General features: G+C 31.9%; 1 protein-coding gene across 1 annotated transcript; it reads left to right on the top strand.

Annotated features, from left to right (window-relative positions):
• The first annotated feature begins 1,443 nt into the window (after positions 1 to 1,443).
• On the top strand, positions 1,444 to 21,068 carry LOC130824813 (transcription factor MYC1). The gene is made up of 8 exons (XM_057689829.1): positions 1,444 to 1,743; positions 3,109 to 3,363; positions 13,899 to 13,995; positions 14,135 to 14,149; positions 19,562 to 19,618; positions 19,725 to 20,252; positions 20,574 to 20,912; positions 20,997 to 21,068. Exons 1-8 carry the CDS (start codon positions 1,622 to 1,624, stop codon positions 21,066 to 21,068), a joined length of 1,485 nt encoding a protein of 494 aa, XP_057545812.1. The 5' UTR covers positions 1,444 to 1,621.
• Positions 21,069 to 21,273: the final 205 nt, after the last annotated feature.

The raw sequence follows: 21,273 nt of genomic DNA, 5'->3' as shown, positions 1-21,273 counted from the left end.
ATTTATTATAACCATTCTGTATAACTAACCTAAAATTTAATATATTTAATTGAATGAAAAATTATGTATTCAATAAATAATTTTAAAAAAATTAATATTTAATTTTTCATTTTATTAAGTCATGTATTCGATATGTAATCACAATAATATATACTTGCATTATTCTTTGATTTAATATTTTTATATATTTTATACTCATAAATTCGTGCATTACTCGAGCTACTAGTTTTGAACAAAATCAAATTCTAAATTATATAGATATTGTGATTAATCAAATATCATCTAGTAAAAATAAGTCGGTTTTGTCAAGGCTTCCAACAGATGACAATTGCCATTTTCCAACATTTTATTGGTATGTATGTATGATTTAAAATAAAATAAATTTATAAATTAGGTAAATATTTTTCATGTAAACAACTATAATTCACTAAATTAATTACATTTGTCAAGGCTTCCTAAGACTTACATTATTCAAACATCTTCTAACTCCTGAACCACATCTCTTATACTTCTATATAGGAATTACTTGAGCCACAATAAAATATAAGAAAAATTGATATTAATAATCTATACTTTCACTCATCTACATTGAATAATCCCAACATTAGATTTTTTTTTTATAAATCAACCTTTGTCCTTAATTTGTTGTCAGTGTTCTAATGGTGTATATTTTTTTTTGAATAAGAAAAAAATTTCATTAATCCTGAACAAAACTATACATATAGTTCTCTAACAAACTACTAAAAGGGCAGTGTTTCTGACCATATTGCTTTACAATGTCTTGTAAAATTATGTTGTGCATAATGTTGCGCCCTTCCACAAAGGCACCCTAAGAAAGACTGATAATATGACCAAGAATCAATTTGAATCTGCTACAAATCAATTTAGTAATGCATTTACATAGAGTATGACAGCAAGCAATTGGTCTATAGTCACCTGGACTGTTAGGATTAGGGACCTTGGGGATGAGGTGAACAACAATAGTGTTCCAAGCCTGAAGAAGCTTTACATTTCTGAAGAATTGTTGAACGGCCTCCACTACATCATCACCAATAACGGACCAAGCAGCTTTATAGAATTTGCTATTGTATCCATCCAGGCCCGGACTTTTTGTATCAGGGATATTCTATAGCGCATTACTATTTTCCTCTGCCGAGAAGCAAAGAGATACAGTATATTGCTAGCAAACTAAGGACAAATGTTGAATTATTATAAAATAAAAAGTAATGCTAATAGCAAATTAAGGGTAAAAGTTGAATTATTAAAAATAATGTAATGATGGGATTATTCACATTAAATTGCTGAAATGTTGGATTATTATTTAAAAAGGTACCTTTCCCCACTTGTCTTTTTACATTTGTGGAATGCAATTATAGAATTCACATCTCTTATATATTTAGTATAAGAAGGCGAAGATAACTAAAATGAATTCCCTATCTCTAATTCCTCTATTTACACTCCCTTCAACAAATAACACATAAACACAAATTAATTTTGTTCATATGAGACTACACATAAACTAGATTAGTATTTACGAGACTTATTCATCATTTTTCTTTTTGTTTTAACTAAAGGTGATAGCTGGCAAGGCAACCTACAACAAAAGGTGTGATTAAAGAAGATGAACAGGCAAGATAATGAAGACAGACAAACAGAGGATTTGAGGAAGCGGTTAGCTGTTGCAGTTCGAAGCATACAATGGAGTTATGCTGTCTTCTGGTCATTGTCAACTATACAACAAGGGTACGTTCTAATGAATAAGTTAAATCCTAACTCAACAATACATACATATCAATATATTAGTTTTATTGAATAATAAAATTAATGGATAAAAAATATAGGGACTATAAATATTAAAAAATATTAAAATGAAAAACTAAATGAAAAAATATGGATATCACAACCATGAAAAAATATTTTTATAAAATTTGTGGGAACATGTTGAGATTATAAACAATATAAAAAAAGTTAAAATGAAGTTAATCGAAGATATGTGGGAACTATAAGTTTTATTTAAATAATAAAATATTAATAAAAAATATTAATTTAGTTCAAAATTGGTGATATAAACGAAGAAAGTAGTCTCTAATACCTACACCTAGCTTTTTTTAATAACTTTTAGAAGCCCTAAATCTTATTACCGAAAAGTAGGGTTAAACCGAAAGCCGAATCCAAAAATCCGGATATCTGGTTTTCAAATAGTGAAAATCGTGATCTAGTTTCGGTCTGAAAAAATGGGATATCCGAAATTCAGATATCTGGTTTATTTCGCAATTTTGAATCTGATACCGAATAGCTAGTTTTTAAATTAAATTTTTTTTTTGACTTTTTTATACAAATTTACATTTTTTTACACATAAATATTGAAGTTTATTTCACTTTCTTTCTTTCATCAAGCTTATTTTAAAACTTTAAAAACAAATTATTTTGGGAATATGAATAAATTCTTAAAAGTCTAAATTAATTAACTATAAATTAATTATGCAACTTAGTTATAGTTGAGAATTGTACATCGTAGTAAATTTAACAACTAAAATAAAAAATATTATTAAAAACATATATATTTAAAAAAAATTAATGATAAAAAACTAGAAAGCCGAATATCTGGTTTTCACAATATTCTTATTAGGATTTGATTCGGCCGATATCCGATTAAAAAGGGAAAAATTTTCCAATTTTTATAACTGAAAATTAAATAATTCAGATTGGATATTTTTAAACTTTCCTACTAACAGTTCTCTCATATATAAATTTAAAATTTCAATACATCTTATTAAGATTATAAGACATGTGCGAATCGATTTGAAATACGTGTAGTTATATTATATATTATATAAAAACGAAGGGATTATGTATATCAATTTTACGTAATTTTTAATTAAGATATTAAAATTAAAAATATTATATCGCCTGCAATGTGAAAAATCTAGATAAGAATACTGCATTAAATAGGAGGGAGTATGCAACCACATTGATGTACACATACTTAAAGTTAAAAAAATAAAATAAAATAAAAAATTAAAAATTAAAAAATTAAAATATGTACAAATTCATATTTCTGCACATTGAACGTAGTTACAAACGTGGGATGAGCGAAAACATTTGTAGGGTACTGGAATGGAGTGAAGGCTACTATAATGGACACATTAAGCTAAGAAGAACAGTTGGGACTAAAGATGAAGACACTCACAATCTATGTTTACAGAGAAGTAAGCAGTTGAGAAAGCTTTACAAGGCCCTTTTAGAAGGTGGATATGAGCATAGTACTACCAAACATTCCATTTCATTGTCTTTGGAAGATCTCTCTCATCTTGAGTGGTATTACTTGGTTTCCATGTCCTTCACTTTTAAACTTGGTCAAAGGTATAATACCCATCTTTTTTTATTATATATATATATATATATATATATATATATATATATATATATATATATATATATATATATATATATATATATTGCGAATCAGCATTGACGATATATTTGAATATGAAAATATTGATATCTATTATAAAATAATAACCTTAAACCATCTCAAATAAAACAAGCTAATAAGTTTTTGCATTATAGTTTCTCAACATATGAAGTTCAATGGTAATCTTGGAGAGTATTCTACGCACTGTTAATAGTGTTGGCAATTTTTTTTCGAAAAACGAATGCCGTAATCACTTTAATGGGTCTTGTAATTTGAACATTCAATCGAAATAAATATTCATGTGTGGAATTTTTTAGACAAAATATAAAATTTAAAGTCGTTTTTAACGGTGTTGGCATTTTTTTTAAAAACAGATGCCATAATCACCATAAATAGGTGGCTAATTAAGAATTTTGTTCAAAAAAGAGAACCTTTTAATGATTTTCTAGGCATGCAAATAAAAAAGATACTAAATGTTGTTTTTTACGGATGACATTATTTCTAAAAAATGATCGTTGTTATCACTCTTATTTGGCCACATCATTTAAAAATTCGATCGAAATGAATATTTATACATCGATTTTACAAACTCACAAAGTGAGAAAATATACGAAATAATTTTTAATACTGTTGATAATTTTACCAAATAAATTTTTAATCACTTTTATAAGACACATTATTTAAAGATCACTCATAAGCCGATTTTCTAAATGTAAAGATAAGCAACAATATTTTTTATAGCGTTGCCAGTTTTTTATTCGAAAATCGACGAGCATTATCTTCAAGGGGCATCTTTGCTTCAAAACTGTTAAAAAAGTGAATCCAAACATTGATTCTGTAGGCACGCAAATTAAGAAAATATTGAATGTTCGTTTAAAATATAATATTCAAAAATAAGTATTCAATTTAAAAAATGATAAATCATTTTTTAAAAGTGAAAAATTAATTTTGAAATCAATCAATAAAATATACTAATGAAGAAACGACTTAAGAAACGTGTCATATTGTCATAAAAAAATTTCTTGCCTTTTTCCTGTCATTAAGAAGGAAAATTTGATATTTAACTTGATGTTTAAGGAAACAATCAATCAATAAAATATACTAATAAAGAAACGACTTGACACGCATGCATGTAACATAGTTATTAAAATTTCATGCCTTTTTTCTATCCTTACAGGGAAACTTTTGATATTTAACTTGATAATTAAGAAAACAATTAACTCATTAAAATATGTAATATTTGTTGATTGACTATAACTACATGTGAATTTAGTGAAATATAATATTTCTTTATATAAATAAAAAAAGAATATATACAATAATCTTTATTTTAACTAATTTGATTGTTTTTCCAACTAAATCCTCCCTCCTATGTATTATGGTTGAAGACTTTTAAATTTTATTTTTTATTTATCAATAATTACTATTAGTATATGTTCTAATATTATTTTACAATAAATTATTTATTATTTAATAATTAAATTTGTGTTGTAAATTAATTATTTTTATAAAACAATATCATTATTCATATAAGTAATTTTTATAGCATCCGTGTTTTACACGGGAATCTATCTAGTTATAAAATAAAATATACTTCCTTCAATTCATAAAAAATGAGACATTTAGGTTTTTTACCAAAATCAAGGAGGGGGAGTGACCACTAAGCTATCACCTTTATGAAAAAGTTAATGAGAGTGATTAACTTCAATTTTTCTTTATTACAAAATGGAGAAAATATTATAGAAAAAGAAACATTGGATATTAAGTAGCCTTGAACCGTCGACATAAAAAACCAAAGAGGAAAAAAAGCTATTGGAAATAAAACCAATAATAACAACCCACCAAAACCATAACAAAACTACATGATACTCTAATGACCTAATAAAAACACCATAAGCAAAACAAAAAACAAAACAAAACCACAACTAAAATGAAGGTACATGCATTCCCAAAGTATAAACACTCTAATGTTGCAACAAGAACCCGAATAAGAATCTGAAAGAGGTCGTGGTATACCACAACGCCCCCAACAAACCAGACACTACCAGGATAGCAGCAGCTAACAGAATGCAACAAACAACCATTACCAACCCATCCAAGAATCTACAACACGCAACAACCAACAAAAGATAAGAGGTCATAACTACAGCAACACAACAACACAGCAGATCAGCACAACAATAGCTACTACAACAAACCTCAATAGCCAGCAGACACAGCAAAGCAACCCACTTCCCACACTAACCCAAGCAGCACAGTAACACAACCCCCAAACCCACCCACTGATCCACCAGCTGCAACTACATACTACGAACCTACATCAGATAGCCACAAACAGCAAACCATAGACATAATCCCCCCCCAACCACAGCCGCTGATACCGAAAGTAACCCTAACAAACACACAAAAGCAGAAAATAATAGCACACACCATACCCACAAACCACTAGCTTGCCGCCAACCAAAAAAAACACTACAACACCACATACCCCACCATAAAGAACAACATAAAAACACCAGGATCAAAATAGAAACCCCAATAGCCACCAACATAAGCAACCAAACCACACATAATTGCATTACAAGACAATAGAACAAATAAGCCAAGAAAGCATCCAAAACCTAACCCACATCCCAAGCAACACCCCAACAAAAGAAAACCATCACAACACATAAAGTAAAGAGCAAAAATCATAACCCTAAAAAAACAAGCAAAAACACAGAACAATCATACACTTGAGAATAAAAAGCCATAGCTCGCATATTAAACGTAACATCTTGACTGCATAACGAATTCCCCCCATAGCTCCGTTGTCCAGACACTCAAACGCAAGCGCAACATAAAAATCACATGATCTCGAGACGAAACAATCTGGTCAAACTTTACTTTATTACGCTCAAACCAGAGGCACCATACAACATAAAAAACAATAGTACTCCACCTTGAATACCCCACCATTCTAGAAAACTCATCCAAATAGCCCATGAGAAAGAACATGTGAGCAAAATATGGTCACTCTGTAAGAATGACTCAGGTTACCTTTCTCATTGATATTGATGTCAATATATACAAGATTGCTATTATACTTTAGGAAATTAAATATTCTCCTAATATTCTACATAATCACAAAGATATACAAAATAATGCAAGAAATCAAAGAGATATTATTCTAAGATATTCTAATATTCTAATACACCCCCGTAGTCGAATCGGGAGGTTTAGAGACGCTAAGACTGGAACGAAAATCATCAAATAATATTTGAGGAAGGCCTTTGGTGAAAATGTCAGCAATCTGATAATGAGATGGAACATGAAGTACCCGAACATCACCGCGTTTGACTTTTTCACGAACAAAGTGAATGTCGATCTCAATATGCTTAGTTCGCTGATGATGGACTGGATTACCAGCTAAATAAACGGCACTAATATTGTCGCAATAGACAAGAGTAGCTGTGGAAATAGGACAGTGTAGCTCAAGAAGTAAATTGCGAATCCAGCAAGTTTCAGAAACAACATTAGCAACTCCACGATATTCAGCTTCAGCACTAGACTTAGAAACAGTAGGTTGGCGTTTAGCTGACCAGGAAATTAAATTATCACCCAGAATAACACAATAACCAGAAGTGGAGCGACGAGTGTCAAGACAACCACCCCAATCAGCGTCGGTATAGGACAAGAGAGTCGAAATATCAGAACGATATAACTGCAGACCATAGTGAAGAGTGCCCTTGACATAGCGAAGAATACGATGAATAGCAGCCATAGGTTCAATCCGAGGATCATGCATATAAAGGCAAACTTGTTGAACGGCATATGAAATATCTGGGCGGGTGAAAGTAAGATACTACAAAGCTCCAGCTAAGCTACGATATAAGGTAGGATCGTCACACGAAGAACCAGCATTAGCACAAAGTTTGCCAGAGGTAGCAACAGGAGTAGCAACAGTATTACATTGAGACATGCCAGCTTTTTCAAGAATTTCTGAGGCATACCGTTGTTGAGAGAGAAAGAGGCCCGTAGAAGTGCGATTAACAGCAATACCCAAAAAATAATTAAGAGGACCCAAATCCTTCATGGCAAACTCAGAGCTAAGTTTGGACATAAGTGATTAGCGTAGTGAATCAGAAGAAGCTGTAAGAATAATATCATCCACATACTATAGCAGGTAAGCAATATCAGAGCCATGACAATAAACAAACAGAGAATTATCAGAAATGCTGTTAGAAAATCCAATAGTAGTCGCAAAAGTGGCAAACCGGTGGTACCAAGCACGAGGAGCCTATTTGAGACCATAAAGAGACTTTCGAAGAAGACAAACATGAGTAGGACGAGTTGAATCACGAAAACCCATAGGCTGATGCATGTAAACAGTCTCAATTAAATGACCATGTAAAAAAGCATTCTTAACATCAAGCTGATGAATAGACCAAGACCTGGAAAGAGCAATACTTAAAACAATGCGAATAGAAGCAGGTTTCACAACCGGACTAAAAGTCTCATCTCAATCAATGCCTTCCCTTTGAGATTTACCATCACCAACAAGACGCGCTTTATAGAGCTCAAAAGAGCCATCAAACTTGGTCTTGACACGAAATACCCACAAAGACCGAATGATATTAGCATTAGGAGGACGCGGCGCCAAATCACAAGTATGATTTTCAATTAAGGCATCAAATTCTTCTTTCATGGCTAACTTCCAGTTCGGATCACGAAGGGCATGAAGAGGAGATTTGGGTAAAGGTGAAAAGGAAACGGATAAAGCTTGAGAGTAGTATTTGGGATTGGGCTTGAAAATACCATGTTTACTTCGTGTAGTTATGCCGGTTGGTGTTGAAGGAGGATGGGAGTTGATTGGGCTGCGTGAGGCAGGCCTAATAGAGAAGGGAGAGGAAGGAGGGGGTTGGTGGACTGGGCTGCGTGAGGCAGGCCCAATTGAGGGTGGGAAAGAAGGAAAGGACTGGTTGGTTGCTGGACCGAATGGGGCTGGGCTGATTGGGGTAGGCCCAGTATGGGAGGAAGAGGGAAGTGGGGATTGGGGTAGAACTGGGCTGCGTGAGGCAGGCCCAGTAGGGGAGGGGGAAGGTGGAGAGTGAGAGATGGCATTTGGGCCGGACAGTAAGGGAGGCCCATCAGCTGATGAAGATGGGCAGAAAGAGGAGGAGGGAGGTGTTGGGCTCAGAGATGGATTAGGCCCAGAAGGTGGTGTTTGGGCTGTTTGAAGCAATTGAAGGTGAATATTATCATCTAAAAATTGGTAATTTGGGGAAGATGAGGTAGAAGATTGAGAAAAAGAAAAGGTGGTCTCATAAAAAAGAACATGTCGAGATATAATGATTTTACAGGATGTGAGATCATAGCACTTGTAACCCCTATGAGAAGATGGATATCCTGAAAAGACACATGGAGCGGAGCGTGGTTGAAGTTTGTGAATGGTAGTAGAAGGAAAAAGAGGAAAACATAAACACCCAAAAACCCGTAGATGCGTATATGTAAGGGACTTACGATATAGAAAATGAGTAGGAGTGAGATTACCAAGAAGCTTAGAAGGAAGAATATTGAGAAGATAAGTAGCCGTGTTTAAGGCGTGAGGCCAAAAAGATGGGGGAAGTGAAGCATGACACAAAAGAGTGCGAATGATGTTATTTATGGAGCGAATTTTACGTTCGAATTTGCCATTTTGAGAGATTGTGTAAGGACAAGAAAAACGAAGAGAAATGCCCCGAATAGTACAAAATTGATGAAACATATTATTGTCAAATTCACCCCCGTTATCACATTGGAAAGATTTTATATTAAGCTCAAATTGGGTTTTAACAAAAATATGGAAATTCACAAATACATCATAAACTTGAGATTTGCGAAATAAGGGAAAAGTCCACAAAAAATTAGTATAATTATCAAGAAAAGAACATAATATTTATAACCCGATGGACAAGAAATTGGAGATGTTCACAAATCACTATGAATAATATCAAAAGGTTTAGAACTTATAGACATAGAATTAACAAAAGGTAATTGAATGTGTTTCCCTAAAGGACAAGAATGACAAACAAATTGAGGATTTTTATTACATTGAATAAAACGGGAAGAATACAAGGAATTTAAAATTGCATTGCCCGGATGTCCTAAACGGGAATGTCAAATACTAGAAGAGATAGCAGAAAAAGCCGATGATGCTGAGGACGAAGGAGAAGCTCCATGAGTAGAAGGAAAAGGATAAAGATCACCCGTGCTATTAGATCTCAGAACGATGCTCCATGTGGCCAAATCCTTCACAGAGAAGCCAAAAGGATCAAACTCAACAGAAACCATTTTATCATGAGTGAATTTACGAACGGAAATAAGATTTTTAATAAGTTTAGGTGCATGTAAAACATTTTTAAGAGTAAGGGATTTTTGGGAGGAAGGAAAAGAAATATGCTCGTGACTATGAACCGGAATTAAATTACCATTACCAACAACAATAGCATTATTGAATTGATGCTTTAAAGGAAAAATAAGGAAGTAAAGTACCTTGAGAGCGAGTCATGTGGGATGTAGCACCGGTATCCATATAAAATTGCTCATCCGGATTAGACAAAGAAAGAGTATGCATAGCTTAATCGATGTCCGTAGGAATATAATTCATAGAAGCATTAGTCCCGGTGTGATAATTTTGTGCCGGTCTTGGACCAAGAAGACCATCAGAATACTCATTATTTGAAGAGTGAGGAGGAGCCCAAGATGTAGTAGGAAATGGGGCAGCAGGCTGGGCCCAATGGTGGCCGGCCCAATTATGCCAACTAGGAGAAGGAAAAGATGGATATGAGGGTGGGCCTGTGTGTTTTCTGTTGGGCCAAAAAGAGGTAAAAGAATTGGGCTTGTGTTGTTGCTGCTGCCAGAGGCCTGAAATAGTGGCGGAGCCATGGTGGCTGCCACGGTGGGTCCGGCCACCACGACGGGAGTGGCGGTGGCCACCACGGTGGTGGGAAGGGCCGCGGTTGTTAAACGAAGAGGAATTTTCAGAAAAAATACCTTTATTTGAAGTATGAAGAGCCGAATCTTGAGCGGGAGAAATATGCTTGCGATTAGAGCGTTCTTTCAATTCCAACATAGAGCGAAGAGTATTAAAAGAGGGAATAGGATTCATATGTTGAACTAAAGACCGAAAAGTTTTGTACTCCAAAGTTAACCCATGAAGAACTTGAAGAGCCAATCGATTGTCGGTGATGGACGTACCAAGATTATTAAGAGAAATGGCAATACTTTCAAGTTCATTGCAATAAGACTTTACATCGGAAAAAGTGGATAGAGAAATGTCATTAAATTGAGATTCAAGATGAAGGATTCGAGATGTCTTATTATTCTGGAAATTGCTCTCAAGACGAGTCCAAGCATCAAAAGCACAATCATCGGGACGAACTATAGATTGAAAGAGAGAAGGACTAATAGAGCCATAAATCCATGTGCGAACAATGTCATCAAGACGTTGCCAATCGAAATCTTTAGGAACTAAAACTTTAGAGGAGTCATTGGGAAGAATATGAGAGTCCACAAGGTGAGCACGACAATGAAGCTTGAATAAAGTGACCCAAGTATGAAAATTGGAACCATCTTCATTAAGTTGAATGGGAATACTTGTTTAAATGTTAGTAATCAAAGTAGCGGGATGAATTTTGGTGGGAGAGGCCATGAAGAAGAAAGGTTAAAGAAAAGAAGGAAGAAGAGAAAGACAAAAGATGGCGGCAAGGAAAAAGAAAAGGAGTCGGGATCAAAAAACCGAAGCTTCTGATACCATGTAAGAATGACTCGGGTTACCTTTTTCATTGATATTGATGTCAATATATACAAGATTGCTATTATACTTTAGGAAACTAAATATTCTCCTAATATTCTACATAATTACAAAGATATGCAAAATAATGCAAGAAATCAAAGAGATATTATTCTAAGATATTCTAATATTCTAATACACTCTTCTCGATCAACTCACCAATCGACTCATCCAAATAGCCCATATGTTCTTTTTCATTTCACTTTACACCCAACTTATTTCATTATAAAATGAACCCCACCACTATAAATACAATAAGGCAAAAATTATTCCATCATAAACACAACAAACAAAAAAAACTCCATCACACATGACTCCAAATAGAAATGAGACATTTTTAGTGAATTGACCCAATGAGAAAATGCACCATCTTTAGTGAATAAGAGGGAGTAATAAATATAAAGTAACTTAAAAAATAGCCATGTGTACAATCACATGTAACGCCACATCAAAAAGTGTTCTACGTGTACATCCACATCAGTAAATAACTTGTTCTTCATGTCACTAACATGTAACAACTTGTTGGGTGAAACTCATTTGAAGTTTAGCCCAACAAATAAAAAAAATTAAATTTTGCTAATATTTCAACCCATCACTTTTTATAATACCTAATATGATGTAAATTTTTAGAATTCATATGCATTAAGTCCATTTAGGATATATTATTAATGGTATATATATATTTAAGTAAGTCTTTCATTTTTGGACAAAAAAGAAAAATAACTAGTATGTTAATGATCTCAAAATGCATTTATTAGTTATTATGTTTTAAGACAAATCATATGTGATATCATTCAAGTTCTTTTTAGTTACATTTTTTAATCATAGGTTAAATGAAGAAAAGTAGAGGTGTAGACGAGATTCAAACACAAGATATTACCTTATAAATATGAAACTTATTTTAACTTATATTTTGAGCACCTGATTTTTTTTGTTAGCATAAAGACCTTTAAAGATATAAGACGACCTTGCTTACATTATACTACATCTTTTATTTAATAGCTACACTTATCTATTTTATGTGAGAATTTATCAAGGAAACTGTAATTATTAAAAAAAACAAATAATAATCATACAAACTAATAATTTTGATGTAAATTAACAAATGGCAGTTTAACTAAATGTTGCTATGTGTAATTTTTTTATTGGCTAAATGTTTATTAGTAGAGATTTTGCTTTGTTTGTAATTTAGTACCTAATATAGTTTCGCACAGATTGAAGGATGATTGACTATGATTTTAGCAATGAAAAAACATGCAATTTGAAAATTTTATTGTCATTTCTATTTTCTTTTTTACCGATTGAGATTTGAGACAAATTTGTCTTGATTGTTATGTTGATTGATATTTATTGGATGACACAAATTTGGATAAATTGATTGATAATTGATTAGTGCTTGCATTAATTAAAATCATTTTATGATATACTGAATAACATAACAAATCACAAAATAATTTGTATTGAATTAATAATAATAAAATAAACTACAATATAATTTGCACGAAGTCTTTTAGAATAATATTATTAGCATTTCAAAACACAAAAGCTTTGATTATCTTAAACAAAATTTTAATTTTGTAGTATAATTATTTTAAGTTTTAATAGACGGATGCCATATTTGTTCTTAACTATTGGTTGAGGCAAAATTGTATTTATTCGGTAACAGTTATTTATTGGCTGATACGAATTTGCAGATATTGTTTTTCTGATTGATATACTAAATAATCTTGAATTTGGAAAATTTATATTTACTGGGTAACAATTATTTATTGGTTGAGATAAAATTGTATTTAAAGAAAATTTATATTTACCTAGATGAAACAAATGACTATACAAAATCACAGTTTTATATAATTAATAATATACTAAATAAAAAAATAAATTACAATATTATTTTCATAGAATCTTTTAAATTAATTTCAAGACTATTTTTATACACTTCAGTTGTAATTATGTTAAACAAAATAATCTTCTATATGTGTAATACAGATTTCACCGTACCTTTATTGATTTCTATTTTAATAGCAGAAGAAATAAAAAGGATAGTGCGTAGATTAGAGAGGGCAATACTAGCACCAACAAACGAGATTATTGATATGGTCAACGAACATATATTATCACTTTTTCCTGGAGAGGAGAGGACGTATTTGAGTTTGGATTCAATCAATTATATATATTACGCTTTAAATTAAAAAATTAAAGTTATGAGGGTAATATATATTGTCCCTGTTGTTTTGAAATCTAATTTTTTATAATGTTTACACTAAAAAATCTATGCATTGCACGGGTTTTATAGTAGTATATTATAAATTAGTAAGAGGTCATATAAAAAAGTAAAATTGGTCGCATGTTTGGGCAAGGGGCTAGCCTCTCTAGTCAAATTATAGCATAACCCCTAGTTCAAAATTATGTTGAATCATTGAATAACCAATTCCGTCCAAATGGGAAAATAACATAACCATCTAGTTGTTACTATCACGTAATATATGTAGAGTCATCTACAAATTTATGTTAGTTATATTTCGTTAGATACTTCTTTGTCCGTTTGAATTTGTCAGAGTTTTTAGATTATTGTGTAGCAAATTCAAAGGAACAAATAATTTATATTAGAAATGTTGAGTTTATAAGTATAATGATAAATTTCATAATGAATGCCAAACAATTGATCAGTTTGCCAGGAAGAGCATTGGCAAGCGGACAACATATTTGGCTATGTGATGCTCAATATGCTGATATGAAAGTTTTTTGTCGCTCTTTGCTAGCAAAGGTTAGATCCGTGAGCATTTAGAATCAATGTCATGTGCATGTATTTTGTTGATAAATATTTGTCAAAATATGTAAAAGAATCTAACTTCTTCGACTCACCTGCATCTGGTTTTTTTTTTATCAATTTTGGATTCAAGCAGAGTGCATCAATTCAGGTATGGTCGTTTCTCAAAGGCCTTGTACACTGATTTTTTTGCTTCAATACTTTTCTTAGTTTATATTATCCATAATATTAGTCCATAACATAGTTCACAATTTTTCATATCTGATTGTAGATGTATCAGTCCGAATAAAGACAACCTGTATATTTACATTAAAATATAAACTCTAGGTGGTAACTCGGACAAAAAAAAAGCCAAACTAGTCAAAAGATCGATTACGTCCTAAGGATAAAGGAAGAAAGTCAAAAAATTTAAATAGACTACAACGGGAATTTTTGAATAATACAACTTGAGAACCTTATGGCCTCGATAGAATAAAATTAAAGCAAATAGTAATGATGTTCGAAATGTTCCAACTGACAACATAAACAAAAGACTAGTAAGGATGAAGATTCCCTATAAGCCATCTCACACGCACCTTTTAATTACCAACTAGTCAATCACTCTACTAGTTATCATCAGGACAACATTATCGCAAGTTCAAAGAACAACGTACACGTTAGAGAGATAATACATGAACAATGAATAGTTAAACAAGCAATATCATCATAACATACAAAGGTTCTAATCGACTTACAATTATCCCATTATCCAAATTCCCAACTTATGAAGTTGCCCGACCTATATGGGTCGCCAAAGTAAAACATTAGAAGAATATACATGGGAGAGCTAATCCCAAGGCAACTTCCTAACCATGATGTTTCCTGAAAATTTAACGGGATCGTCAAGGTAAGAGTATACATACCCTCATGGTGGCCCTTATTAGGACCCTGCCATAAGCCCAAAATCCAATAATTTTAACCCCATAAAGGTATCCATTTTCCACAACCCATGTGGGCGATAACAATAATCATCCTCTAATTTCCATCTAACTTATTTCCAGTTATTTTGTGTGATACCCCGGATTTAGCATGAAAAAGGATTGATAGACTACTCATATCAACAAGGTGCATCTTCTTTTCACAGGAGCCCATTTGCTAAGAACTCCACAATTAAGCGTGCTTGGTGGGGAGCAATTTTAGAATGGGTAACCTCCTGTGAAGTTTTCGCGGGCGCGCACGAGTGAGGCCAAACTGTGCTGGAAAGACTTGTGTTGGTCTATGAGGCCAGTCTACAGTCTCCATGAGTAGTCACCGATGGTCCGAGGAGTTGGGGTGTTACAAATGGTATTAGAGCAACCCTGCGACCGTGGCTGATTGTGTATTTAGTGCACCTCGCGGGGGAAAAGATCCTGAAACTATGGTCCAACGATATTGTATTCCTAAGTGGGGGTGAGTGTGATACCCCGGATTTAGCATGAAAAAGGATTGACAGACTACTCATATCAACAAGGTGCATCTTCTTTTCATGGGAGACCATTTGCTAAGAACTCCACAGTTAAGTGCGCTTAGTGGGGAGCAATCTTATGATGGGTGATCTACTGGGAAGTTTTTCCGGTGGCGCACGAGTGAGGCTAAAGTGCGCTGGAAAGATTTATGTTGGTCTGTGAGGCCAGTCTACAGTCTCCATGAGTAGTCACCGGCTGTCCGAGGAGCCGCGGTGTTATATTTTGAGTGTCTAATCCTTAAGTGAATTATAACATCACATGCTTGGATGAATCACATTACTCAATAAATAAATTGCATAACCATGTATAGTCTAAGCATGACATACCTTTTCGGCACGATCAACACACACAAGCTTCAAGTCAAAGTGTTCACTAACCCCATATAAATTTAGGTCCTATCAAATAAACATAGATCCAGGTATCAAAACATGCACACATACATGTCTCACACCACACTAGTTACATCTCAAGACAACATACACACACAAGGGCTTATACACCAAAGGTCGTAATTTATAAGTTCAATGTACGACTTCTACGTAATTACTTATTTACATAAAATTAATTACTTCAAATGAAAAAAACTGACATCACCGTTGTGTTTAGAAGGTATTAATTACATTGGATACCAAATTTAATAATTGTTGAAGTTAAAATGCAAAATAAGACAAAAGCGAACAAAAGGATTAGCGGCGAGTCATCGCTCTAAGCAGCGACTCGTCGCTTCCTATGGGAAGGAATTCTACCAGTTGGCGACAACTCGTTGTGTTCTTTTGGAAAACATTTTTGTTTTATATATATATATATATATATATATATATATATATATATATATATATATATATATATATATATATATATATATATATATATATATATATATATATATATATATATATATATATATATATATATATATATATATATATATATATATATATATATATATATATATATATATATATATATATCCCAATTGTCATATATGATTCTCATCCTTCATGAACACATATACATGTTTAGAATTCTTTTCACTTGTTTTTATGACACATACTCATACACTACAACACAACTTGATGTTTTATTTCATGAAATTTACGTGTACATCTTATTTATAATATATCCATAACCAACAAATCAAAAGCTAGTCAATCACATATATGAGTAATCATTTAGTTATAATTCATCAATCAAACACACGTAGCAAACCAAAAGAACATGATTTTCTATCTAATTATTTGGTTGCAAAAATTATACAAACTATAATATGTTTAAAAAAATTAAAGACTAATAAATATGGGAATAATATGAATTGATTATAGAATTGCAAAGTAAACATAAGTTAAAATCTCCTTCTTGCTCTTTTCCGTTGTACCTTAAAACCCATACTTTTACAAGCTCTCAAAAGTATTTCTGATGTTTGTTTGCTTTGATGCATTGATAGAATGGGATTGAAGGGTCTTGATGATGTGGTGTATAAATAGGGATATTATGGGTAGTGAAAGGTTTAGTCACAAGGAGCATTAAGATAAAGTGATTAATTGCTCCAAAATTTATGAACTTTCCTTGGTATTCCAAGGAGAAATAAAAGGTTTTTGGTATCTGTATTCTTCATGAAGATTCTATGGAGTAATGCTCCTACTATTATCGTGTTAATACTACACTTCATAAAATCTGAATTTTTTTTGATGATTTAGAAATGAAAAGTTTAGTCTATTGATGGTCATAACTCTACACAAATAGCTATAAGTGCACGACTCTTCATCCTTCTCTTCTGATTCATGAGTGACTAAATAATCATCAGCAACATTTTTTTGTCAACCCATTTATTTAATTTATCGAATTGACAAGTGTAAAGCATGATACCAAAATAATACGCGATAGACAAGTCACACAACCAACACGTTGACACAAGACGTTGACATGTCACATTAAGAGTTAAAATTAACATGGTGTTATAGTAGACATTAAATAACATGACACTTAATTCTTGAGTAATTTAAACTTATATTACTTGCACTCACTTACTCATATTTGATAGTGCTACAGTGTTATATTTTCAAGTGTCACACTCGGCTAATTAATAGAATTGAAATTTATATTTTCTAGAGATAGAAGAAAGAGTTCAAGTAACACGTGCAATATTTAAAGAAATATAAGCTAAATAATACTCAAGTAACTCCCAAAACTTTTCAACAATTGGAAAACACTTATTCTTTCGGTTTGATTCGATGTATGGATTTGGATCCGTAATTCATTAGTCGGCATATTTGTTATTCGTTCGCTTAGGTTGTTTTGTTTGACATATAGGTATTGTTTAAATTAATTGTAAAAAATATTAGTCATGACATTAATATAATTTATTTGTATTGATTTATAAATAAAAGAATGTGAATATAAAAACAATAATTTGACAATAGATAATAGAAAAAGAAAAGTAAAAATAGATTAAGCTCACTAATCAAATAACATTGAAGGAAAGGAAAGGAAAGGAAAAAGAAAGAAAAATGTAAAGAAAAGGTATAAGAAAGAGTAGTCAGATAATTAAAGTAGTTTTAAATTGGTCAAACCCACTGATCAAAAAATGTAGGGCTTTTTTTTTAAAATATTGCATAAATTGGACAAGAGCAAACACTTAAAAAGAAAAATCCTAAAGATGGGCAGCTAAACATCAAAGCCTTCATCATCATGTAAGTTTATTCTCCATGTATCTTTGTTTTCTAGTGCTTCTCTCTTCTGCTCTTCAACTTCTTAAATTTTTTCTTTTCTTGGTGTCGAAATATCAAAGTTTCAAAACATTTCTATCTTTTTACCATCTCAATTTGGGCCGATCAAACCGAATCGTGATTTGTGGAAAAACCACCGAATTATGTGCATGTATTCATACGATTCAACGAGCTTTAGTTCAATGTACTTTTTACTTCAAACAACATCATCCCTCATGTCATTCTTCCCTCATGTAGTCATTCTTTGATTTTCATATGTTGTAGTAAGACCTAATAATGACTTTGACCTTAATTTTTGACCAAATTATGTTGACTTTGAATTTGACTTTTGACCAAGTCAAATTTACGTTAGTAATAGTGCATCATACTAGATACAAAATTAGTGAAACTACATTAATTTAAAGGAAAAGTTACCTACAATAATCCAATATTTTCTTAATTTTCCTATAATAATCTTATATATTGATTAACCATGTATAATCCGAAATTTAGTGAGTATTTGCCAAGAATAAATTCAAGTAACCAGATGACCTATTATAGTAAATAAATTACCAAAAATGTAAAATGAAAATTAATGTAAAATTGAAGAACAATTATGAAAATTTACATAAAAAATTATGAATAATAAAAAAAATAAAAAAAAAAATTTAACATATAATTTTTAAATTTTTTATGACATTTTATTTTAATTTATATTTATTTTGAAAATAAAACTTGCAATAGCAAGTCGTCCGGTTGCCAAGTCTACTCTAGGAAAATACCCATAAAGTTGGAATTATTCATGGTTAATCAATAAGTGGGATTAGTTTAGAAAGTGATAAAATATTAGATTATTCTAAGTAAATTTTGCTAATTTAAATCACCATTTTCTAGAAATCTTCAAATATTGTAAGCAAATATGTTAAAATATAAGTACGTCATCAAGCGAAAATTAGGAGGAAAAAAACATACCTTATAATAACATAGTAATAGCTTGTAGCTATTCTTATTTGATTTCCAAGCTTTTTGTTTTTCTCAATGAGCTAAACAGATTTTTCTGAGAGATGTTAAACAAATTATTGTCAAAGTTATGGTGAAAGATATAAGGGAATAAGAAGCATGAGATAACCAAAGAAAGGCAACTGATTTTATATGAAAAATAAGTGATAACAGTTACGGGCTATCCATCAGCCTAATGAAAAGGGTTGAGTTAACCAAATATGATTACCATCATGATGTAATGAAATGAGTTCCTTAAACCTAAAATATTGATACCAATTACCCCTTAATCAAAATGATAGACAACGATAAAATGCATCCACCTTTTCTAAGAAAGACCATCAATTTAACTCATTCTTTGTTATTTGCTTGCAGACTGTAATTTGTTTTCCACACATGGGAGGTGTGATTGAGCTTGGTGTAACAAACTCGGTAAGCATTGCACTGATTACACACAACAAATCAAACAATAGTCAACATAACCACTTAATTCACAATTTTGACTTAACTTTAGAACATAAATTGATTGTCATGCCAGGTAATGGAGGATATAAGTCTCATTGAACACATCAAAGCCACCATACTAAAACTCATGGATGATAAAGAGATGTTATATGTAACACCTTTCTCAAACCATCATCCTTCAACAGATCAAATGAAGTTTCATGAGGATATTGAAAGCAATTTACATCAAAGCTTCCTCCAAGGTTTAAACATTGGTTCCTCGACGAGCCATCTTATAGTGGAATCTGCTATTGGTTGCAAATCTAGTTTTGTGCCTTGGAAAGAAAAACCAATTGAAGAACACGTAATTTGTAATGCATCACAGAAATTTTTGAAGATGGTTTTATTTAGACTACCGTTGAATGCTTGTAACAGTTCCTCAATAAGTATAAAGGAAGGTAGAAAGAAAGATTCTCCTTTGAGACCACAGCCTTATGATGTATACATGCATGATTTTAGTTCTCAGCACACTATAACTAATGAACTGCTATTGAACGTGGATGAAAAAATAGAGAAGCAGTTGTATATGGTTCAAGACTCAATAAGTCCTACAATCACTGAGGTACTTCTCCATTTATGTATCTTATGTTCAATTAAACCGTCAATATAAACCAGAATGACAAGGGGATTCTTAATCATAAAATTAGATTTTAGTCAAAATGATTTATAAATTCCTAATTAAGCACAAGAAATTGAAAAAAGTTGATGATTATGTTATGTCATTAGCAAAAAAAGTAGATTAAGGTGGTAAGTTCCTAAAATAAAGTAAAAAATAGCCTCAAATAAGGGTAAGGGAGAACTAAATTCATAGTAAACTCTATTGTTAATTGATAGTAAACTATAGTAGTCATCCAAAATGATAATGATAATGAAAATATTTCAGATAGATGAAGCATTTATCCTAACTGAAAGAAAAAGTGAAGGAAGAGATTTGGATCTATTCGAACACACATCGGAAAAGTTTATTGGGGGTAAAGCTTCAGAGATCAGTGAAACGACATGGAATTCCAATAAGGCTATTCAGGTGGACAATCTGCAACCATTAGACATATCAATTGATGTAATCAAGGTAGAGCATGAGGTTTTAATCACAATAAGTTGCCCTTGGAGGGATTACTTATTAATAGATATCTTGGAGGAGATGAATAATCTTAATTTGGATACTCACATGGTTCAGTCATCAATGCTTGATGGCACTTTCTCCTTGTCCCTTAAATCAAAGGTTTGCGTCAATCATTTTATATAAATGTAAGTACATTTGGTAAATCTCATGAATGCTAAATATGTTATGTTTCACTAATGTCAGTTTCAAGGACAAACATTTGCATCGGAATGGATGATCAAACAAGCCCTTCGAACAACAATTGGCCTGCAATGAGAAACAAAATTGATTCTCATCCATTTATAATGTACATCAATACTGTATATAGCTTGCTTCAAAGATGTAATTGATCATGTAGTTTGTTACATTATGCTTCATTTTATGTAAACTAGTTGTGGGGCCGCATGCTACACACTCGGTCCCCCAAGTTACACTATCAAATATAATAATACAGTTTTATATATTTTTATTAAGAATAATG

The sequence above is a fragment of the Amaranthus tricolor genome, chromosome 10, assembly GCF_026212465.1.
Source record: "Amaranthus tricolor cultivar Red isolate AtriRed21 chromosome 10, ASM2621246v1, whole genome shotgun sequence".
NCBI lineage: Eukaryota > Viridiplantae > Streptophyta > Magnoliopsida > Caryophyllales > Amaranthaceae > Amaranthus > Amaranthus tricolor.
This window is presented reverse-complemented; position numbering and strand designations above follow the sequence as displayed.